The 25,479-nt window shown below is 44.1% G+C and overlaps 1 protein-coding gene across 2 annotated transcripts in view; it reads left to right on the forward strand.

Annotated features, from left to right (window-relative positions):
- Positions 1-25,479, forward strand: part of LOC140732481 (IQ motif and ankyrin repeat domain-containing protein 1-like) — a 151,976-nt gene that overhangs the window by 60,575 nt on the left and 65,922 nt on the right. For both annotated transcript variants that reach the window (XM_073055195.1, XM_073055194.1), the window contains 2 exons: positions 18,105-18,296; positions 21,778-21,903. In XM_073055195.1, the coding sequence (XP_072911296.1) occupies positions 18,105-18,296; positions 21,778-21,903 (318 nt within the window). The remainder of the gene's footprint in view (positions 1-18,104; positions 18,297-21,777; positions 21,904-25,479) is intronic.

A 25,479-nucleotide genomic window follows, 5' to 3' on the forward strand; every position in this document is an offset into this window, starting at 1 on the left:
GACACACTCTCATCCTGCACTGGTCACTTTTCACCTTTTCATTGCTGCTGTTTCACATATTAATACAACAGCTTGTTTTATTATAATAGTGTCAGTTACTTTCTACTGCCTTACCTCAACATGCATCTCGCACTTTGTGTCAACCTGTCAGTCTTCAGCCCACGCCGCTCAGTGACTTGTGCTAATATGATTTTTTGACGGTATGTGTTGGATCGTGACTGTGATTTTGCGTACTGCATTTTGCACCTTAGCCCGAGAGGTGTGATGTTTCATTTGGCTGTATACATGTATATGGTTGAATGAAAATAAACTTGAAATTGATATTTTTCATCCGGATAGTCCTGATGAAGGGCCTCAGCCCGAAACCTCAACAGTTTATTCCTCTCCACAGATGCTGCCTGATCTGCTAAGTTCCTCCCATATTTTGTGTGTGTTGCTTATTCAAGTTTATTCTTATTCTTATTCTGCCAGACACATATAGACAGATAAACATTTGAGAGCGTCTCTGCTGCCACCACTCACTCAGGCAGTGCATTTCAGATTTCATCCCACATCCCTGGATGGAAAGAAGGCTTCTTCAGATCCCCTCTAAACCTGCGATGTCTGTACTCCTTGCAGTGGGGAAATACTGTCTATCCTATTAATTGGGTGGTGGGTTGGAGACATATTTCTATCAAAAGTGATGTAAGGGACTCTTTCCCTCTGCTAGCCTGCAGGTTAACCTTGGGCAAGGTGTAGCACCTGCATAACTCCCTGATCAGGGTCACATGAAGCCATGGGAGCAACTGGTGCATATCTCAAGCCCTAGTTATGCGACCGCTGACACCAGGCAGACAGTATTGATAAAGGCTGCAGTTACCTGTCTTGTAAAGGCGCTGCACAGAAAGAGGCAATGGGAAACCATTTCTGCAGAAAAATTTGCCATGAACAATCATGGTCATGAGATCATGATCCCCTACATCATATGACATGGCACATAATGATGATGATGACCCTATCTATGCCCTCCGTAATTCTTTAAATTCAGTCAAGTACCCCTCTGCGATTCTGCTAAGAAGTACACACCACTAAACTTAAATGAAAGCACAACACAGAAAAATGAAGAAATTATCACCACAGAAGAAGAAGTTCATCAATGGAATAGCATATATGTCACCATATAGAGTGCCATCCTGGATACACTTTCTTGCAGGAATACGCAATAAATCTAAAATAGAATAATAACCATAACAGAATTAATGATAGACTGCACCATGTGGGTGTTCAAGCATTGTGCAAAAGACATCAAACTGTGCAAATACAAGAATAATAATAATAATAATAATAGTAATAATTAAATAAACAACAACTATTGAGACCATGAGACAGAGTCCTTGAAAGTGATTTGGCCAGTGATGGTGATGTTATCAGCAAACTTGAAAATGGCATTGGAGCTGTGCTTAACCACACAGTCATAATTGCAAAGTAAGTAAAGCTATGGGCTAAGCACACAGCCTTGTGGTGCACCTTTGTAAGGTACTGGGCAGACCATACTTGGAGTATTGTGAGCAGTTTTGGGGCCCTTATCTAAGAAAGGATATGCTGGCATTGGAGAAGGTCCAGAGGAGGTTCATAAGAATTATTTTGGGAAGGACTAAGCTATGAGAAGCATTTGATATCTCTGGGCCTGTACTCGCTGGAGTTTAGGAGAATGAGGGAGGATCTCTTTGAAACTTACTGACTATTCAAAGGCCTAGATTCTATGGATGTGGAGAGGTTGTTTCTATAGTGGGAGGCCCAGAGGGTACAGACTCAGAATAGAGGCTTGTCTCTTTGGAAGAGAGATGAGCAGGAATTTCTTTAGCCAGAGGTTGCAGAATCTGTAGAATTCATTGCCAGAGATGGCTCTGGAGGCCAAGTCCCTCAGGTCCCCTTTAAATCTCTCCCCTCTTATCTTCAACCTGTATGGACAACATCACCTGACTGCGGATGATGCTTCCCTCCCAGATGCGCTGAATAACTTCTATGCCTGTTTTCAGGCGGAAAATGACATGGCGGCGAGGAAGTCCACCCCTCCTACAAATGACCAGGTGCTGTGTCTCACCGTGGCCGATGTGAGAAGAACCCTGTGCAGGGTCAACTCATGGAAGGCTGCTGGACCAGACAACATTCCTGGTAGAGAGCTCAGAGGATGTGCAGACCAGCTAGCAGATGCTCTCACTGACATCTTCAACATCTTCCTGAGCAGTGCCACTGTTCCAACGTGCTTCAAGGCTGCCACCATCATCCCCGTGCCGAAGAAGTCTTCAGTGTCCTGCCTAAATGACTACCGTCCCGTTGCACTCACATCCATCATAATGAAGTGTTTTGAGAGGCTCGTCATGAGGCATATCAAGACCCGGCTGCCCCCCTCACTGGACCCCCTGCAGTTTGGTACGATGGCTCCTCAGTAGAGATTGTTAAGAGCACCAAATTTCTTGGTGTTCACCTGATGGAGCATCTCACCTGGTCCCTCAACACCAGCTCCATAGCAAAGAAAGCCCAGCAGTGTCTCTACTTTCTGTGAAGGCTGAGGAAAGTCCATCTCCCACCCTCCATCCTCATCACATTCTACAGGGGTTGTATTGAGAGTATCCTGAGCAGCTGCATCACTGCCTGGTTCGGAAATTGCACCATCTTGGATCGCAAGACCCTGCAGTAGATAGTGAGGTCAGCTGAGAAGATCATCAGGGTCTCTCTTCCCGCCATTACGGACATTTACACTACACGCTGCATCCGCAAAGCAAACAGCATTATGAAGGACCCCATGCACCCCTCATACAAACTCTTCTCCCTCCTGCCATCTGGGAAAAGGCACCGAAGCATTCGGGCTCTCACGACCAGACTATGTAACAGTTTCTTCCCCAAAGCTATCAGACTCCTCAATACTCAGAGCCTGGACTGACACCTTACTGCCCTATTGTCCTGTTTATTATTTATTGTAATGCCTGCACTGTTTTGTGCACTTTATGCAGTCCTGGGTAGGTCTGTAATCTAGTGTAGTTTTTTTTCTGTGTTGTTTTTTACGTAGTTCAGTCTAGTTTTTGTACTTTGTCATGTAACACCATGGTCCTGAAAAAAACATTGTCTCATTTTCACTTTGTATTGTACTAGCAGTTATGGTCGAAATGACAATAAAAGTGACTTGACTTGACTTGACTTGATATGCTTTAGTTATTGATTTCTCAACTCTGGGATAAAGAATGGGACTCAATATACACTAATCATGATTTTATACACCTCAACATTTCTGCCCAGCTGCTCCCTATAACTCAGTCCCTTTGGTCCTGACAAATCCTGGAAAATCTCTTCTGCACTCTTTCCATCTTAATAACATCTGTTCTTTATCAGGATGACCAAAACTGAATGCAGTCTTGTGTGTGTGACCTCACCAACATGTTGTACTACAGCACTATATGACTGAACCTGGATGATATTGGAACAATAGAGGTGTCAAGGTTAGGATAAGAAGCATGAAAGTGGAGATGAGCCCAAGGTTCATAGAATCAAAGATTTATAATGCATAGAGATTGGCCATTCAGCCCACAGCATCCGTATTGACCTGTTATTCCTATTCACTGGAGGGCAAAGAAATCAACTTTTACTCTAGTCTGATGCTGATAGACCATAGAACATAGGACCTAGACATATAACAGAGAATACCACAGCACAGTGCAGACCTTTCAGCCCATGATGTTGTGCTGAGCCTTTAACCAATTTGCCAACTTCACCTTCACCAGCCAGAAATACAATCTCCAGTTTTCTCGCCACAGACACTGGCCAACCTGAACTTACATCAGATTTGCAACAACCATTGTTTTGATTGTAATATTCAGGATAGTGGACACTCTTCAGACACAGATCCTCACTTTAATATCGGGATTATGAACACTCTTCAGCCACAGATCCACACTTTAATATTAGTATTGCGGAAACTCTTCAGCCACAGACCCTCGTTTTAGTGTTCGTGACAGTGGACACTCTTCAGTCACTGATCTTCACTTTAATAACGAGATAGTGGACACTCTTCAGTCACAGATCCTCATTTTAATATCGGGATGGTGGACACACTTCAGTCACAGATGTTATGAACCTGCAGGTTTTATTTACTGTGAACTATCGCTTTAAGTGCCTGAGTGAGACAGGACAGTGACGTCAGTCAAGGGCTGCTACGAACTTAAAGTCATATATATCTATATATATATATAGAGAGAGAGAGAGAGAGAGAGAAAGAAAGCAGGTAGCTTCAGCTTGTCGCAGCTGGGGCTTGGAACTCTCCTATGCCCACAAGGGTGGTATGATCATTGGCACACAGTGCACAACGAATATGTGACAGTGACTTTGTTTAATCAGTAGGAGTGGATTTTTTGGGATATCCTGTGGGACCACTCATGTGTTAACCCTTGCCTGGGTATGTTGTGTGGCAACCATTTGAAGATGATATTCCTATGACAGGTCACTTTCGGTGATAATTCGTATGTGGATTTGGAACGATATGACAGACAAGGTCTATGGCGACTGTTAACTCATTTCCAGTGTGGAACCTGTGGAATACATCGTATTTACCTTCTCTCTCCAGTACAATGTGGATTACAAATATGTCTTTCCCATCATTAATTACATGGATGACTGAGCATTCTTTCCTGCTTTACCATCTCAAGACTCTAAGCCTCGTTCCCCCAAGCTCGATGTAGTTGGGAGTTATATCTACACACATATACACATAACACTGATAACTTTTGTTTATCTTGGTTGAGCTACTGCATGATATGTAGTTACTAATAAAGATAGTGGTTTTAACATCAAAACCAGACTTCATGTGTAATCTATTGCTGCTGGTTCGTTTCTAAAACGTTATAGTTCGTTACACAAATCATCACTTTAATATCGGGATGGTGGATGTTCTTCATCTACGGATCGTCACCTGAATGTTCAGGATAGTGGACACTCTTCATTCACAGTCACAGTTCCTCACTTTAATATTGAGATAGTGGACACTCTTCATTCACAGTCACAGTTCCTCACTTTAATATCGAGATAGTGGACACTCTTCAACCACAGATCCTCACTTTAATATCGAGATAGTGGACACTCTTCAACCACAGTTCCTCACTTTAATATCGAGATAGTGGACACTCTTCAACCACAGTTCCTCACTTTAATATCAAGATAGTGGACACTCTTCAACCACAGATCCTCACTTTAATATCGAGATAGTGGACACTCTTCAACCACAGATCCTCACTTTAATATTGAGATAGTGGACACTCTCCAACCACAGATACTCACTTTAATATCAAGAGAGTGGACACTATTCAGCCACAGATCCTCACTTTAATATCGGGATATAGACACTCGTCAGTCACAGATCCTTACTTTAATATTGAGAGAGTGGACACTATTCAGTCACAGATCCTTACTGAATGGTTGACATTCACCTAGATAATCCTTTGCTAATGTATTTCATGACTTATATCAGTGACAGTAAACCTTATTCTCATTTTTGTTGCTGTTTCGATCACTTATATAGAACAGAGAACACTGAAGTCTCGTCCATGCCCTTCGGCCCGTGATATTGTGTCGACCTTTTAAAATGCTCTAAGATCAGTCTAACCTTTTTCTCCCCTATGTCCATGGATTTAAAGGAAATCAGGGTATCCTACTGGGATTAGTGGAGATGGGACAATGATTAAACTGTGTAGTGTGGTCAAGAGTTCCTTTCTCTCTCTTCCTTGAGTCTTAAAGGGTCTTTTTAAGTGTCAAGGAAGACAATGTTCAGAATTTATGTTTTATAATGTAGGTTGAAAATAATATTGATTAATTTGTGCAACACACACAAAAATGCTGGAGGAACTCAACAGGCCAGGTAGCATCTATAGAAAAGAGTACAGTTGACATTTTGGGCCAAAACCCTTCAGCAGGACAGGAGAAAAAAGTTGAGGAGTAGATTTAAAAGTTGAAGGGAGGGGAGAGAGAAACACAAGGTGATAGGTGAAACCTGGAGGGAGAAGGATGAAATAAAGAGCTGGGAAGTTGATTGGTGAAAGAGACAGAAGTGGAAAAATAAAAGGGGGGGTGGAGCACCAGAAGGAGGTGAAATGCAGGCAAGGAGATAAGGTGAGATGAGAAAGGGAATGGGAAATGAAGAAGGAGGGGGAGTGGGGGTCATTAACAGAAATTTGAGGAATCAGTGTTCATTCCATCACATTGGAGGCTACCCTGATTGAATATAAGGTATTGTTCTTCCAATCTAAGTGTGGCCTCATCACGACAGTGGAGGAGCCTATGGATGGACATATCGGAATGGGAATGGGAAGTGGAATTAAAATGTGTGACCACTGGGAGATCCCGCTTCATCTGGCGGATAGAGCATAAGTGCTCAGAGAAGTGGTCTTCCAATCTATGTCTGGTCTCACCAATGTACAGGAGGCTACACTGGGGGCACTGAACACAGTATATAACCCCAACAGACTCACAGGTGAAGTGTTGCCTTACCCAGAAGGACTCTTTAGGGCCCTGAATGGTAGTGAGGGAGAAGGTGCACGAGCAGGTGTAGCACTTGTTCCGCTTGCAAGTGCCTGGAGGGAGATCAGTGGGGAGGGATGAATGGACAAGAGAGTAGTTTAGGGAGTAATCCCTGCAGAAAACAGAATGTGGGGGAGGGGGAAAGATGTACTTAGTTGTGGGACCCTGTTGGGGTTGGTGAAACTTTGGAGAATTATGTATTGAATGCAGAGGCTGGGAGAGTGGTAGGTGAGGACAAGAGGAAGCCTATCCCTGGTAGGGTGGCAGGAGGACAGGGTAAACATAGAAACATTAAAACATAGAAAAATAGAAAAACTACAGCACAATACAGGCCCTTCAGCCCACAATGTTGTGTGGCGAACATGTACTTACATCAGAAATTACCTAGGGTTAACCATTAGCCCTCTATTTCACTAAGCTCCATGTACCTATCCAGGAGTCGCTAAAAAGACTCTATCATATCCGCCTCCACCACAATCGCCGGCAGCCCATTCAACGCACTCGCTACTCTCTGCGTAAAAAACATACCCCTGACATCTCCTCTGTATCTACTTCCAAACACTTTAAACTGTGCCGTCTCATGATAGCCATTTCAGCCCTCAGAAAAAGCCTCTGACTATCCACATGATCAATGCCTTTCACTGTCTTGTACACCTCTATCAGGTCACCCCTCATCCTCCGTCGCTCAAAAGAGAAAAGGCCAAGTTCACTCAACCTATTCTCATAAGGCGTGCTCCCCAATTCATATTTGTAAATCTCCTCTGCACCCTTTCTATGGTTTCCACATCCTTCCTGTAGTGAGGTGACCAGAACTGAGTACAGTATTCCAAGTGGAGTCTGACCAGGGTCCTATATAGCTGCAACATTACCTTCCGGCTCATAAATTCAATTCAACGGTTGATGAAGGCCAAAACACCGTATGCCTTCTTAACCACAGAGTCAAACTCAGCAGCAGCTTTGAGTGTCCTATGGACTCGGACCCCAAGATCCCTCTGATCATCAACACTGCCAAGAATCTTACCATTAATACTATATTCTGCCATCATATCTGACCTACCAAAATGAACCACCTCACACTTCTCTGGGTTGAACTCCATCTGCCACTGTTCAGCCCAGTTTTGCATCCTATTGATGTCCCACTCTAACCTCTGACAGCCCTTTACACTATCCACAATACCCCAAACCTTTGTGTCATCAGCAAATTTACTAGCCCATCCCTCCACTTCCTCATCCAGGTCATTTAGAAAAATCACAAAGAGAAGGGGTCACAGAACAGATCCCTGAGGCACACCACTGGTCACCAATCTCCATGCAGAATATGACCCATCTACAACCACTCTTTGCCTTCTGTGTGCAAGGCAATTCTGGATCCACAAAGCAAGGTTCCCTTTGATCCCATGCCTCCTTACTTTCTCAATAAGCCTTGCATGGGATACCTTATCAAATGCCTTGCTGAAATCCATATACACTACATCTACTGCTCTACCTTCATCAATGTGTTTAGTCACATCCTCAAAAAATTCAATCAGGCTCGTAAGGCACAACCTGCCTTTGACAAAGACATACTGACTACTCCTAATCATATTATGCCTCTCCAAATGTTCATAAATCCTGCCTCTCGGGATCTTTTCCATCAACTTACCAATCACTGGTCTATAATTTCCTGAGCTATCTCTATCTGCAACCCTCCTGTTCTCCTGAATCTCTCCCATCCCCATTGATGATGCAAAGATCATTGCGTGAGTTTTTTGAACCTTTCATAAGCATTTCTTTTCTTCTTAACTAGATTTTCAACAGCCTTTGTACACCACAGTTCCTGTACCCTACCATCCTCTCCCTGTCTCATTGGAACGTACCTATGCAGAATGCCACGCAAATATCCCCTTAATATTTACCACATTGCTGTACATTTCCCTGAGAACATTTGTTCCCAATTTATGCTTCCAAATTCCTGCCTGATAGTTTAATATTTCCCCTTATCCCAATTAAATGATTTCCTAACTTGTCTGTTCCTATTGCTCTCCAGTACTTTGGTAAAGGAGATAGAATTGTGATCACTATCTCCAAAATGCTCTCCCACTGAGAGACCTAACACCTGGTAAGAGCAGACATGCGTGAAATGGGAGAGATGTGGTTGAGGGTAGCATTGATGGTGGAGGAAAGAAAGGTCCTTTCTTTGAAAATGGTGGAAACTTTCATTTTAAAATGAAAAGCCTCAACTTGAGAGTGGATGTGGCAGAGATGGAAGAGTTGAGAGAAGGGGATGGAGTTTTTACAAGTAACAGGGTGGGATGAGGTATAGTCCAGGTAGCTGTTTCAGTCTGTGGGTTTATAATAGACATCAGTGGTAAACTGTCTCTGGAGATACAGACAGTGAGATCGAGAAAGGGGAGGGAGGTGTTGGAAATGGGCCAGGTATTAACATTGTGATATTACATGAAGAAAGTGCAGTCCAATAATAGAGTTTAGTTATGAAGCAGAAGAGTGTGTATCTCTGTACAGATAGATAAAATAGGGTGTCAAGGCTTTGGAGAGGGTGTAGGAGGTGTTCACCAGGTGGTTCCCTGGATTAGAGGGCATGTGGCATAATGAAAGTTTGGACAAACCTGGGTTGTTTTCTTTCAAACAGTGGAGGTTGAGGGGACATCTGATAGAGGTTTATAAGATCATGATAGACAGTACCTTTTTCTCAGGGTTGAAATATCTAATACCAGGGGGTATGCATTTAAGGGGAGAGGGGGTTATTTAAAAGGTGATGTGAGGCGAAAGTTTTTTTCCACAGAGAGTGCTGAGTGCCTGGAATGCGTTGCTTGGACTGCTGGTAGAGGCAGAAATACTAAGACAGTTTTAAGAGACATTTATTAGCATACAAGTGTGAGGAAAATTGTATGGACATTTTGCAGCAGAAGGGATTAGTTTAGTTGGCCAGTTGATTACTAATTTAATTGGTTCAGCATAACAGTGTGGTCCGAAGGGCCTGTTCCTGTGTTGTTGTCTTCTGTGTTCTATGTTCAAAGCATCCAGTTGGTAAATAAAACAAATATGTTGCATTACTCCAGGTATTTAAAGCAGGTCTAGACACAGATATCTGCTGCCCTCTGCAGACTACGTGTGACTTTCAAACACGATAAAATCTGCAGATGCTGGAAATCCAAGCAACATACACCAGTGACCAGTGGTGTGCCTCAGGGATCCAGTGACCAGCCTGTTCTGGGACCCTTACTCTTTGTGTTTTTTATAAATGACCTAGATGAGGAAGTGGAGGGATGGGTTAGTAAATTTGCTGATGACACAAAGGTTGAGGGTGTTGTGGATAGTGTGGAGAGCTGTCGGAGGTTACAATGGGACCTTGATAGGATGCAAAACTGGGCTGAGAAGTGCCAGATGGAGTTCAACCCAGAGAAGTGTGAGGTGGTTCATTTTGGTAGGTCAAATATGATGGCAGAATATAGCATTAGTGTTAAGACACTTGGCAGTGTGGAGGATCAGAGGGATCTTGGGATCCGAGTCCATAAATAGAGAGCTATTGGTAAAGCTTAGGTAGTTCTAAGGTAGGGACATGTTTTCTATGTTTCTATAATGCTGGAGGAACTCAGCAGGCCTGGCAGCATCAGTGGAAAAAAGTACAGTTGACATTTTGAGCCAAAACCCTTCGTCAAAACTGGGGGAACAAGAGCTGAGGAGTAGATTTAAGAGGTGGGGGGAGGGAAGAGAGAATCATGAGGTAATAGGTGAAACCTGAAGGGGGAGGGATGCTGGGAAATTGATTGATGAAAGAGACAAAGGGCCATGGAAGAAAGAAAAAGGGGGAAGGATCACCTGAGGGAGGCAATGGGCAGGCAAGGTGATGAGGTGAGAGAGGGAACAGGGGATGGGAAATGGAGGAGAGGGAGGGTCTGCATTTTTCCTGCGCTACATCGACGACTGCATTGGTGCTGCTTCCTGCACCTGTGCTGAACTCGTCGACTTCATCCACTTTGCCTCCAGCTTTCACCTGCCCTCAAATTCACCCCATACATTTCCGACACCTCCCTTCCCTTTCTTGATCTCACTGTCTCTATCTCTGGAGACAGCTTATCCACCGATGACTATTTCAAACCCATGGACTCTCATGGCTACCTAGACTACACCTTGTCCCACCCTACTACTTGTAAAAATGCCATTGTCTTTTCTCAATTCCTCCATCTCTGCTCAGGATTCTAGAAAGAAGGAGATGTTCTCCTTTTCCAAAGAAAAGACTTTCCTTTCCTCCACCATCAACACTGCCCTCAAACGTATCTCTTCCATTTCACACATGTCTGCTCTTACCCCATCCTCCCACCAACCTACCAGGGATGGGGTTTCTCTAGTCCTCACCTGCCACTGCACCAGCCTCCGCGCCCAGCAAATAATTCTCCGAAACTTCCGTCACCTCCAACAGGATGCCACCACCAAGCACATCTTTCCCTCACCCCCACACTTTTTGCTTTCTGCAGTGATCTCTCCCTACGCGACTCTCTGTCCATTCATCCCTCCCCACTGATCTCCCTCCTGGCACTTAGCCTTGCAAACGGAGCAGGTTTCAAAGGTACATTTAATGTAAGAGAAATGTATGCAATATATGTCCTGAAATGCTTCTTCTTCGCAACCATCCACGAAAACAGTGGAATGCCCCCGAAGAATGAATGACAGTTAAATGTTAGAACCCCAAAGTCTCCCCCCAGTTCCCCTCCCTCCTGCGTGTAAGTGACAGCAAACAATGATTCCCCCCTTCCTCCACCAGCAAAAAAAAGCATCAGTACCCACCACCAAGCACTCAAGTGTGCAGCAAAGCAACAGCAAAGACACAGACTTGCAACACCCCAAAGACTACTCTTTCACTCCATATTCAACATACAACAGGCTCTCTCTCTCCTTAATAGGGGAGAAATAGGTGTCTTCAGTTCACAAGTGCTCTTACACCTCTTCCCTCTACCATCCAGAGTCCTAAACTGTCCTTCCAGGTGGGACGACACTTCACCTATGAGTCTGTTGGGTCATTTACCTGGTGTGGCTTCCTTTACATCGGTGAGACCCGACGTAGATTGGGAGACTGCTTCGCCGAGCATCCAGAACAAGTGGGATCTCCCAGTGGCCACCCATTTTAATTCCACTTCCCATTCCCATTCCAATATGTCCATCCATGGCCTCCTCTACTGTCGTGATGAGGCCACACTTAGGTTGGAGGAATAACATCTTCTGCTGGGTAGCCTCCAACATGATGGCATGAACATCAATTTCTTGAACTTCCAATAATGCCCCCCCTTCTACATTTCCCATCCCCCTTTTCCCTCCCTCACCTCAATTCCTTGCCTGCATCCTCTCTCTCTGGTGCTTCTTTCTTCTTTTTCTTTCTTCCATGGTCTTCTGAGATTTCACCAATCAACTTCCCAGCTCTTTACTTCATCCCACCCCCTCCAGGTTCCACCTATCATCTAATGGTTCTCTCTCCTCTCCCCTCACTATTTAAGTCTGCTCCACATTCTTTTCCCAGTTCTGCTGAAGGGCTTCAGCCCAAAACATCGACTGTACTGTTTTCCACAGATGCTGCCTGGCCTACTGAGATCCTCCAGCATTTTCTGTGTTTCACATCACTCTTTGAGTGATTATGCAGAAAGTTTGAAGCTAATAATTCATCGGGGTGATTGATAAATTCATGGCCTAAGGTAGAAGGAGATGAGTTATTAACTTCGAACTTTCTGCATAATCACTCAAAGAGTTGACCTGCATGTGCACATAACAAAAGCTGTATAACTCAACTCCTTCTACCTTAAGCCACAAACTTATCAATCACCCATCTGTGGACACTTTCTGGAGATCCAAGATCCGGATGCTCCACGGCCGCTAGACTAAGTGTGTAAATGTAGGAGAGGACTATGTTGAAAAATAAATGTGCTAGGTTTTCTAAAATTGGTGTGTCAGTAGAAGAGAGCAAATTTTAGATTTCCAAACACTCATTTTCCAAAATATTAAATGTTACAGAGAATTTTGAAAATTTTTCATTAAAGGAAATAACATATTAAGTAATTGACCACTTTCTAAATGAAAAAAACTTGATGACTTTGCAGGTATATAGTCCAGTGCCTGATTAAACAAAGATAACAGGTGCTAATGATATGAGTTAAATGAACTAATCTGATTTACTGAAACAGAAAGGGGTGTAGAAGGAATTAAATTGGGCAAGGGACAACCAAACTAAAAGGTGTGGGAGATCTGTCAGTTTAATCTTCAAATCATCAATTCTTACAACATGGCCAGAGTGAGCATACCACAAGTCACAAAGTGGTCATCTTGCATCAGCAAGGTCTCTCCAGAGCAGGAATTTCACAACAGACAGGAGTTTTCAAGATGTGCTGTTCAAGCTCTTCCGAAGAAGCACAAAAAATGGGCAAGGTTGCAGGCCAGAAATGCAGTGGCCTCCCATGGAAACTGAGTGCAGCAGATGAGACATGCATCAAACTAGAAGCCCTTCTAAACTGAAAGAAGTCCAGCACTGCTTTCAGCTCTGAACTTACAGAAACCACTGGACCCCAAGTACACCCCTCTACAGTCCTGAGAGATCTTCTCAAAAGTGAGCTTTGTAGAAGAGTTTCTGTGAAAAAAGCTGTTCTTCGAACTGGAATCAAAGCCAAGGGACTCAGCTATGCACAACAACACAAGGACTAGTTTGCTGAACAATGGCAGCAAGTGCTCTGGACTGAGGGACATTAGGACAGTGTGTGTCCTCTGCTTCAGGGAATCCATAGAAACATAGAAAATCTACAGCACAATACAGGCCCTTTGGCCCACAAAGTTATGCTGAACATGTCCCTACCTTAGAAATTACTAGGGTTACCCATAGCCCACTATTTTACTGAGCTCCATGTACCTATCCAAAAGTCTTTTAAAAGACCCTATCATATCTGCCTCCACCACCGTTGCCAGCAGCCCATTCCACACACTCACCACTCTCTGCATAAAAAACGTACCCATTACTTCTCCTCTATACCTACTCCCAAGCACCTTAAACCTGTGTGCTCTTGTGGCAGCCATTTCAGCCCTGGGAAAAAGCCTCTGACTATCCACACGATCAATGCCTCTGATCATCTTATATACCTCATCAGGTCACCTCTCATCCTTTGTCGCTCCAAGGAGAAAAGGCCGAGTTCACTCAACCTGTTTTCATAAGGCATGCTCCCAAATCCAGGCAACATCCTTGTAGATCTCCTCTGCACCCTTTCTATGGTTTCCACATCCTTCCTGTAGTGAGGCGACCAGAATTGAGCACAGTACTCCAAGTGGGGCCTGACTGGGGTCCTATATAGCTCCAACATTACCTCTCGGCTCCTAAATTCAATTCCACAATTGATGAAGGCCAATGCACCGTATGCCTTCTTAACCACAGAGTCAACTTGCACAGCTGCTTTGAGCATCCTATGGACTCAGACCTCAAAATCCTTCTGATCCTCCACACTGCCAAGAGTATTACCATTTGGGTTAACCCCTTCTGTGCTGAACTCATCGATTCAGATTGATGGGCTCTCCATACATAGTCAGGATAGGATCATCAAGTCTCTCAAAAAGCAGAGGAAGAGGTTCTGTCTTATAATAATTTCCTTTTGGTGCACAAATATGTCAGTGATGTCCCAATTCAGCTCATCAGACCTGGAATATCTTGCAATGAAGTGTCGGCCATTTCACCTACTATGTGAGATTTCTGCGATCAGTTTTGTAGCAGTGTACGTTCTACCTCAGGCCAATGTCAAGCAGGTTCTAGATGATCTGAGCGACGTGATCATTGTAGAGACAAAACTGCACAGCCTGGCGCCTTCACCATCATTTTGAGTGATTTTAACCAGACCAACTGGAAAAAGTCACTAACTAATTATTATAAATAAATAATTTGTAGCGCCTGAGGAAACAACACAATGGACCACTGTTACACCACCATCAAGAATGCTTACCATGCTATTCCACACCCTCACTTTGGAAAGTCTGATCACCTGGCTGTACTTCTACTCCCTGAGTATAAGCAGGGTCTGATGACCAGTTGTGAGGACCAAGAAGGTATAGTCAAGGGAAGCACAGGAGCACTTACAGGACTGCCTTGAATTGGTGGACTGGACTATATTCAGGGATTCATCTTTAAATCTGGACGAGTATGCCACAGTTGTTACTGACTTCATGCAAACCTGTGTGAATGAGTGTGTGCCTATGAAAACTTGTAGTACATTCCCAAAACAAAAGTTGTGAATGAATCAGGAGGCTCGTCACCTGCTGAGGACTAGATCTGTAGCATTTAAGTCTGGCAACACAGGTCTGTACAAGAAAAACCAGATATGACTTGTGGAGGGCTGTTTCAAGAGTGAAGAAACAATGTTGAGCATGGTTGAAGGCAACATTGGATGCAAGTCAACTCTGGCAGGGCTTGCAAGGCATTACTTCCTACCAAGTGAAACCCAATATCATGAATGGCAGCGATATTTCACTACCAGATGAGCTCAGCACCTTCTATGCCCACTTTGAAAGGTAGAATATAACTACAGCGGTGAAGATCCGTGCCACACCCGGTGACCCGGTCATCTCTGTCTCGGAGACTGATGTCAGGCTGTCTTTCAAGACAGTGAACCCTCGCATGGTGGCAGGCCCCAATGGAGTTCCTGGCAAGGCTCTATATACTTGTGCCAACCAATTGATGGGTGTATTCAAGGACATTTTCAACCTCTCACTGCGATGGTTGGAAGTTCCCACCTGCTTCAAAAGGACAACATTATACCAAGAAGAGTAGTGTGAACTGCCTCAATGACAATCGCCCAGTAGCACTCACATCTATGGTGATGAAGTGCTTTGAGAGGTTGATTATGACTAGCATCAACACTTGCCTCAGCAAAGACTTGGACCCACTGTAATTTGCCTATCATCACAATAGGTCTATGGTAGCTGCAATCTCAGTGGCTCTTCACACAGCCTTAGATCACCTGGACAATGCAAATACCTCTGTCAGGATGCCGGTCATCGACTATAGCTCAGCATTTAACATCATCATTCCCACAATCCTGATTGACAAGATACAGAACCTGGGCCTCTGTACCTCCCTCTGCAATTGGGTTCTTGACTTCCAAACTGGAAGACCACAAACTGTGCAAAATTGGTAATAATATCTCCTTGTCATTTATGATCAGCACTGGTGCACCTCAGGGATGTGTGCGTAGTGCATAGCTCTACTCCCTCTGTATCCATGACTGTGTGGCTAGGTATAGCTCAAATGCCATCTATTAATTTGCTGGTGATGCAACTATTGTTGCAGAATCTTATAGAGATGACAGGGCACCAGGAGCAAGATATATCAGCTCGGTAACACCAACCTGATATTCAACACCAGTAAGAGCGAAGAGTTGAATGTGGACTTTAGTAAGAGGAGGATGAGGGAACACAAACCAAGAAGGAGAGGCTGGAAAACTTTGGGTCATTTTCTCTGAAATAGCATATGCTGATGGGAGATCTGATACAGGTTTACATAATTCTGAGAGGCTCAGGCAGCCAGGATCTTTATCCCAGTGTTGAAATGTCTAATATGAGAGGATATGCATTTAAGGTGGGAGGGGTAAGTACAAAGGAGATGTGCAAGTGATGGGTACCTGGAATGTGCTACTGGGGTGGTGGTGGAGGCAGATGCGGTAGAAGTATTCACACAGTTGTTAGATAGGCTCATGAATGTGCAGAGAATGAAGCGATATGGACATTTTGTAAGCAGATAAACAAATATCGTCAGTTTAATTCGCTGCCAAGCAAGTTGATAGGGTTGTTAAGGTACATGGTGTGTTACTTCATTAGTTGGGGAATTGAGTTCAAGAGCCAGCCAGTAATGTTGCAGCTGTATAAAATCCTGGTAAGACCACTCTTGGAGTACTGTGTTCCGTTCCAGTCGCCTCATTATAGGAAGGATGTGGAAGCATTGGAGAGGGTGCAGAGGAGATTTACCAGGATGCTGCATAGATTAGAGAGCATGTCTTATGAGGATAGGCTGAGTGAACTAGGGCTTTTCATTTTGTAGTCTAAGAAATCGAAAGGTGACTTGATGGAGGTGTACAAGATGATAAGAAGCATAAGTTAAGAGAACAGCCAGAGACTTTTTCCCAGAGCCGGAATGTAGAATTCGAGGGGATCATAATTTTAAGATGATTGGAGGAAAGTAGAGGGGGAATGTCAGAGGTATATTTCTCTTACACAGAGAGTGGTAGGTACATGGAATGCACAACCAGAGGTAATGCTAGAGGCAGATACATTTGGGACATTTAAATGAATCTCAGATAAGCACACGGATAAATAAAAATGGGGGGTTATATCGAAGGGAAGGATAAGATTGATCATTAATATGTCAGCACAACATCATGGGCCAAGGGGTCTGCACTGTGCTGTAATGTTCTATGAACTGAGTAACATTATGGGCCAAGGGGTCTGCACTGTGATGTAATGCTCTATGAACTGAGTAACATTATGGGCCAAGGGGTCTGCACTGTGATGTAATGCTCTATGAACTGAGTAACATTATGGGCCAAGGGGTCTGCACTGTGCTGTAATGTTCTATGAACTGAGTAACATTATGGGCCAAGGGTTCTGCACTGTGCTGTAATGTTCTATGAACTGAGTAACATTATGGGCCAAGGGGTCTGCACTGTGATGTAATGCTCTATGAACTGAGTAACATTATGGGCCAAGGGGTCTGCACTGTGATGTAATGCTCTATGAACTGAGTAACATTATGGGCCAAGGGGTCTGCACTGTGCTGTAATGTTCTATGAACTGAGTAACGTTATGGGCCAAGGGGTCTGCACTGTGATGTAATGCTCTATGAACTGAGTAACGTTATGGGCCAAGGGGTCTGCACTGTGATGTAATGCACTATGAACTGAGTAACGTTATGGGCCAAGGGGTCTGCACTGTGATGTAATGTTCTATGAACTGAGTAAGATTATGGGCCAAGGGGTCTGCACTATGATGTAATGCTCTATGAACTGAGTAACGTTATGGGCCAAGGGGTCTGCACTGTGATGTAATGTTCTATGAACTGAGTAAGATTATGGGCCAAGGGGTCTGCACTGTGATGTAATGCTCTATGAACTGAGTAACGTTATGGGCCAAGGGGTCTGCACTGTGATATAATGTTCTATGAACTGAGTAAGATTATGGGCCAAGGGGTCTGCACTGTGATGTAATGCTCTATGAACTGAGTAATGTTATGGGCCAAAGGGGTCTGCACTGTGATGTAATGTTCTATGAACTGAGTAATGTTATGGGCCAAGGGGTCTGAACTGTGATGTAATGCTCTATGAACTGAGTAACGTTATGGGCCAAAGGGGTCTGCACTGTGATGTAATGCTCTATGAACTGAGTAACGTTATGGGCCAAGGGGTCTGCACTGTGATGTAATGTTCTATGAACTGAGTAACGTTATGGGCCAAAGGGTCTGTTCCTGTACTGAACTCTTTGGGAGCAAAGGGATTAGGATGGGGCCTGATAAATCAAAAGGGAGGGTATTCATGGACTGCTTCCTCCTCCCACAGGTTTCTGAGTTGGATACAAAAGATGGGGTGGCCTTTGACGAGATAGGGCTGGTGCTGAGACGACGTCACCAGCTAGACATGGTGGACTGCACCGATGCCCATGGAAACACACCCTTGTCAGAGGCAGCTGGTGGCGGGCATCCCAGTGCCATCAAATTCCTGATCGAGAAAGGAGCCAATCCCAATTCAAAGGTAACTTGGGAGAAGAGGGCCAGGTTACGGGGTAACAGTATCACCACTCCTCATCCCTACACCACAGTCATCGAGCGACCACATTACTCAATACATGTTCATGGTTGAAGGATGGTTGTAGTTGGGAGCTGAATGTCCAAGGGTACACGTTATATTAGTGGGATAGGAAGGTAGGCAGAGTGGGTGGTGTGTCTCTACTGGTGAAGAATGGCATCAAATCAGTAGAAAGATGTGACAAAGGATTGGAAGATATTGAATCCTTGTGGGTTGAGTTAAGAAACTGCAAGGATAAAAGGACCCTGATGGCAGTTATATACGTACGGGCCTCCCAACAGTGGCTGGGCGGTGGACCACAGATCACAACAGGAAATAGAAAAGGCATGTCAAAAGTTATGTTATGGTAGTCATGGGAGACTTTAATATGCAGGTTGATTGGGAAAACCAGGCTAGTAATCGATCTCAAGAGAGTGAGTTTGTTGAATGCCAACAAGGGGATCAGGTAGACTGAATTGGGTGTTTAGTAATGAACTAGAGGTGATTGGGGAGCTGAAGATAAAAGAACCCCTCGGAGGCAATGATCACAATATGACTGAGTTCAACTTGAAATCTGACAGGGAGAAAGTAAAGTCTGACGTAGCAGGATTTCAGTGGAGTAAAGGAAATTACAGTGGTATGAGGGAGGAGCTGGCCAAAGTAAATTGGAAGGAAATGTTGGCAGGGATGCTAATAGAGCAGCAGTGGCATGTATTTATAGGGAAAATGAGGAAGGTGCAGGATGGATGTATTCTAAAAACAAAAAAAATACCCAATTGGTAAAATAGTACAGCTGAGGCTGATAAGGGAAGTCAAAGCTAATGTAGAAGCAAAAGAGAGGGCATACAACAAAGCAAAAATTAGTGGGATGACAGGATTGGAAAACTTTTAAAACCCTACACAGAGCAAAGAATCATTAACTGGGAAAAGATGAAATATGAAAGTAAGCTTACAGACAATATCAAAGTGGACAGTAAAAGCTTTTTCAAGTAAGCTGTGGTGGCCAGTGCTATCATGTTTGCTGTTGTGTGCTGGGGCAGCAGGCTGAGGGTAGCAGACACCAACAGAATTAACAAACTCATTTGTAAGGCCAGTGATGTTGTGGGGGTGGAACTGGACTCTCTGACGGTGGTGTCTGAAAAGAGGATGCTGTCCAAGTTGCATGCCATCTTGGACAATGACTCCCATCCACTCCATAATGTACTGGTTAGGCACAGGAGTACATTCAGCCAGAGACTCATTCCACCGACATGTAACGCGGAGCGTCATAGGAAGTCATTCCTGCCTGTGGCCATCAAACTTTACAACTCCTCCCTCGGAGTGTCAGACACCCTGAGCCAATAGGATGGTCCTGGACTTATTTCCACTTGGCATGATTAACTTATTATTATTTAATTATTTATGGTTTTATATTACTATATTTCTACACTATTCTTGGTTGGTGTGACTGTAACAAAACCCAATTTCCCTCGGGATCAATAAAGTATGTCTGTCTGTCTGTAAAAAATAAAAGAGATAAGAGTGGATAGAGGACTGCAAGAAAAAGAGGCCGGAGAAATAATAATGAGGGCCAAAGAGATGGCAGATGAACTAAATGAATATTTTGCATCAGTGTTCACAGTGGAAGATACAAGCGGTGTGCCAGATGTTGAAGGGTCTGAGGGAAGAGAAGTGAGTGCAGTTACTTTTACAAGGGAGAAGGTGCTGATAAAGCTGAAAGACCTAAGGTACAAAAGTCACCTGGGCCAGATGAACTACACCCTAGGATTCTGAAAGAGGTAGTGGTCTGACCTCTGGTTGGAAAGATATTGGAGTTAGTTGTTAAGGATGAGGCTATGGAGTACTTGGTGACACAGGACAAGATAGGACGGAGTCAGCATGGTTTCCTTCAGGGAAAATCTTGCCTGATCAACCTGTTGGAATTCTCTGAGGAGATTACAAGTAGGATAGATAAAGGGGATGCAGTGGATGTTGTATATTTGGACTTTCAGAAGGCCTTTGACAAGGTGCCACACATGAGGCTGCTTACCAAAAAAACTTACAGAAAACTTACTGGCATGGTTAGAGCATTGGCTGGTGGTCGGAGGCAGCTAGTGGGGATAAAAGGATCGTCTTCTGGTTGGCTGTCAGTGACCATTGGTGTTCCGGAAAGGGTTGGTGTTGGGACTGCTTCTCTTTATGCTGTGTATCAGTCATTTAGTTCATGGAATAGATGGCTTTGTTACGAAGATTGGTGGAGGGGCAGGTAGTGTTGAGGAAACAAGCAGCAGAAGGACTGAGACAGATTAGGAGAATGGGCATGAGAGTACCAAATGAAAATATTTGAGTTGCAAAAGACTTGAGAGTACTCATGCAGAACACCCTAAAGGTTAACTTGCAGACAAAGTCGGTAAGGATGGCAAATGGAATGTTAGGATTCATTTCAAGAGATCTGGAATAAATGAGCAGGGATGTGATGCTGAGGCTTTATAAGGCACTGGTGAGGCTTCACCTTGAGTATTGTGAACAATTTTGGGCTCCTCATCTAAGATATGCTGGCATTGTAGAAGGTTCAGAGCAAGTTCACAATGATGATTCTGGGAATGAAAGGGTTATCATACAAGGAACGTTTGATGGCTCTGGGTCTGTACTCGCTGTGTTCTCATGTGCCCACGTAGTAGTATTAATATAAATAATAGTAACTTCATTTATCGAGAACTTTTCATACAAATAATGTAATTCAAATTATTTTACAATGGGATACAGTACAAACATGAAAATCAAGTAAAAAGAAACATGAACATAAAAAGCAAATTTATGTCAATTAAAAGCACAGTTAAATAGGTTTTTATGAATGAATGAATGATCTTTATTGTCATTATACATAGATACAATGAAACTCTGGCTTCCTCTCAGGCAATTAAATAAACCGAGTGTTTAAAAGTGTCAACTGAGATTGCCTCCCTTGTAGTTTTAGGTATTGAGTGCCACAGTTTAGAAGCGTAGTTCAAAAATTAGACCTGGCAATTATCTTTTGAGGGACTCTCTGTGCTAACCCTCTGTATGTTCCCATCTTTCCTTGAGCACACTGTGCCATGTTCTAGGTGTGCCTGTATACTCCGCACACGCTCGGGGAATGCCCTGGTGCATCTCGTAGTCTCAGTGGATCCCATACTCTGAAAGTTCCCCCTCACTTATGTCTGCAACTATAAATGCAATTTCTTTCTTTGTTACTATGCGTGTGTTTGTTTATCGGTGCATCTGCCTGTAAATGTGTCTATGTGCATGTGTGTCTCTGCGTGTGTGTCTGTGTACATGTAGTTTCTGTATGCATGGGTACATAGAAGTTATGGGTTTGTGTGTATGCATGCATGTGTTTATGAGTGTGTGTATATGTGGATGGTGAGTGTGTAGGTGGTGTGTATTTATGTATACAGTGCACACAAACTGATCCTGCTGTCTGTGCTAGGGTGTGTACGGACGGACCCCTCTGTACCGCGCAGCATTTGGGGGCCATGTTGCTGCTGTTCAGACTCTATTACAGAGTGGAGCCGACCCTCGGATCAGCGCCGAGGATGGTACAATGCCTATGGAGGTAAGGAGGGAATTATCAGCACTCACATGGGGTAAATGTAGTTCAGTGAGGCCCCACAGGCCTGTATCAGTCAGTGCTCTGAGTACAGGAGGAGGGAAGTTCCTGTAGAGATTGGTGATGTCACATTTGGAGCATTGTGTTCAATTTTGCTCACCCTGTTACTGGAATGATACCATTAAGCAGTGACAGTGCAGAGGAATTTATGAGGATTTTGCCCTGACTTGAGGGTCTAAGTTATGGAGAGAGCTTGGGCAGGCTGGGACTTTATTCATCGTAGTGTTGGAGGATGAGGGGTGATCTCTTCGGAGTGTATGGTTTCATGAGGTGCATAGACTGAGTTAATGCAGTCAGTCTTTTTCCCAGGTTGGAGAACTAAGAACTAGAGGGGACGGGTTTAGGGTGAGAGGGAAGAGATTTAATACAAACCTGAGGGAGAACTTCTTCATCCCAAAGGTGGTCAGTGAATGAAACAAGCTGCCAGCTGTAATTGTCAACTTTTGTTCTATATTCTAATGTTGTTTTCCTTTGTACTACCTCGATGGAACATGCAACATACCTAGCTCTCTGAACCTCTTGTAAGCTTTTCTTTTCTTCTTGATTAGATTTATTACAGCCTTTGTACACCACGGTTCCTGTACCCTACCATAACATCCCTGTCTCATTGGAACGTACCTACGCAGAACTCCACACAAATATCCCCTCAACATTTGCTATATTTCTTCCATACCTTTCCCTGAGAACATCTGTTGCCAGTTTAAGCTTCCAAGCTCCTGCCTGATAGCCTCATAATTCCCCTTACTCAAGTGCAATCCCGGATTCAAGAGCAACTCATCCTTTTTGTACAGGTTGTCCCACATCCCACTCACTTTTGCTACTTTATATGGCTCTTCCTTGGCTTTTAAGTAGTCTTTAACTTACCTTATCAGCCCCGGTTGCCTTCTTTGCCATGTGAGGAGAACTTCTTCTGTGGGACTATCTGTCCTGCAACTTGTGAACTGTCCTAGAAATTTCAGCTACCTCTGCTCTGCTGTCATTCCCCCAAGTATCCCCCCTCCAATCCAGCATGGCAAGCACCACTCTCATACTTCTTTAATCCCCTTTATTCCATTATGATACTGATACATGTGACTTATGCTTCTCCTTCTCAAATTGTAGTATGAATTCAATCATATTATGATCACTGCCTCCTAAGGGTTCCTTTACCTTCAGTTCCCTAATAAAATCTGGATTATTACACAGCACCCAATCTAGGATAGCCTTTTTTCAAGTGGGCTCAAGCACAAGCTGCTCTAAGAAGCCATCTTGTAGACATTCAGCAGATTCCCTCTCTTGCCATTTGACACCCAACCTGATTTTCCCAATCCCCTTGCAAGCTGAAGTCCCTCATTAGAATTATGTCATTACCCTTATTACAGGCCTTTCCAGCTCCCTATGCAATCTCAGCCCCACATCCTGGCTACTATTTGGAGGCCATTATATGATTCCCATAATATTTTTTTTACCCTTGCAGTTTCCTAGCTCCACCCACAAAGTTTCAACTGTTCTCTTTCTAAAGATGCAATTCCATCTCTTACCAACAGAGCCACACCACCCCTATATCTTCCTGCCTGTTCTTTTGATACAAAGTATATCCTTTGATGCCAAGCTTCCAACTACATCCTTCTTTCAGTCATGACTCACTGATGCCCACAATGTCATACTGACCAATCTCTAATTTGCAGCAAGTTGAGCCACCTTATTCTGAAAACTACATGCATTTAAATACAGCACCTTCAGTCCTGTTTTCTTTGCCCTTTTGAATTTTGCCTGCTGTGGTACAATTTAACGCTTTGTTCTGTTTGTATTTGCACCCAGTCGTTGGATTGTCCTTCCTTATGTTCATGTTACATTGATCATCTACTTGTAAACCTGCTGGTTCATCCTCAGCTCTATCAAATTGGTTCCCATCCCCCTGTCATATTAGTTTAACCCATACCCAACAGCTTTTGCAAATCTGCCTGCAAGGACATTAGCCCCCCTCGGATTCAAGTGCAAATCATCCCTTTTGTGCAGGTCACACCTGCCTCAGAAGAGGTCCCAATTATCGAGAAATCTGAAACCCTGCCCCTGCTCCAATACTTCAGCCACACATTTATCTGTCACCTCACTCTGCTCCTATCCTCAATTTTGTGTGGCACAAGCAGCAATCCTGAGATTACTACCCATGATGTTCTACTTCTCAACTTCCTTCCTAACTCCCCATGTTCTGCTTTCAGGACTTTCTTTACCCATGTCATTGGTACCAATATGTACCATGACTTCCAGCTGTTCACCCACATTTTTCAAGATATTTTGGACACTTTCAGAAACATTGTGCACCCTGGCACCTGGGAGGCAAACTACCATTCATGTTTCTTTCTTGTGTCCATAGAATTGCCAATTTGCCTCTCTAGCTACAGAGTCCCTATTACTGCTGTTATCCTCTTCATTACCCCATCCTTCTGAGCCACAGGGCCAGAGACAAGGCTACTATTGCTTCCACCAGGTAGGTCCTCGATCCCCAAACCACTACTCAAAATGGTATGCTTATTGTTGAGGGGGATGGCCACAGTGGGGCTTTTCACTATCTGATGTTCCCCCTTCCCTCTCTTGGCAGTCACCCATTTATCTGTCTCCTGTAGCCTTGGGGTGACTGCCTCCCTGTAATTCCAGTCTATCACTGCCTCGCTTTCCCTAACAAGCCAAAGGTCATCAAGCTGCACGGTCTATAAGGAGCTGCATCTTGATGCACCTGTGTCCATTGGGGAGGCTGGTAGTGTCCTAGAAATCCCACATCTGACACCCAGTACAGAACACTGGCCCTACAGACATACTCCATTTCTTTCAAGAGTTAAGTAAGAAAAAGAAATAAGAAATAAGCTTACCTACATACCTCGCCTCTGCCTGTTCTCACTGAAGCCTGTTGAGCCAAAGCCTTATCACTCTGACTCAGACCACTCCAACAATGACTGCTCCACTAGGTGGTACATCTCCTTTATGGAGACAGGTTTTTCCAAGCTCCACTCTGTACCTGTGCGGGAACCTTTAACTGCGTCTGCACCGCCAGCCATTCAAAGACTGCCGCAGAACGCCATCCAGCTTGTCTTCCACTGACCAAACATTGGAGGAGGACATCCCTAAATCCAGCATGGACACTTGCCATGCCACACTGCCTCGCATCTGCACAGGCGATTCCACAGCATTAGGGCCTCTCCACACAACAACAATAACATGTTGCTGAGACATGTACGCTAACAACACATGGAAGCCAATCTGGAGAGTTTCACACACAGGAAATGCTTAGACTCAGAGAGATCAAAATCAAATGCAGGCAATGGTGCAACAGAGAGAAATCTTGGGTAACACAGATGATTTGGGCTCAAGAGGCTGCTTCTGTGGTGTACGACTCTGCAAACACAAGATCTGGGTTTAAGGAGCTGCTCTGAGACGAGATAGGCAGCGTCTTCTGTATTCTCTGGAATTCCCATCGTCTGCAGGATCAGGCCAATAACAGTGACAAGTGCAAGAGTCCTGTGTGGCAAGAGGCCAGTTAGTTTA

Source organism: Hemitrygon akajei, chromosome 8 (genome assembly GCF_048418815.1).
Source record: "Hemitrygon akajei chromosome 8, sHemAka1.3, whole genome shotgun sequence".
Taxonomy (NCBI): domain Eukaryota; kingdom Metazoa; phylum Chordata; class Chondrichthyes; order Myliobatiformes; family Dasyatidae; genus Hemitrygon; species Hemitrygon akajei.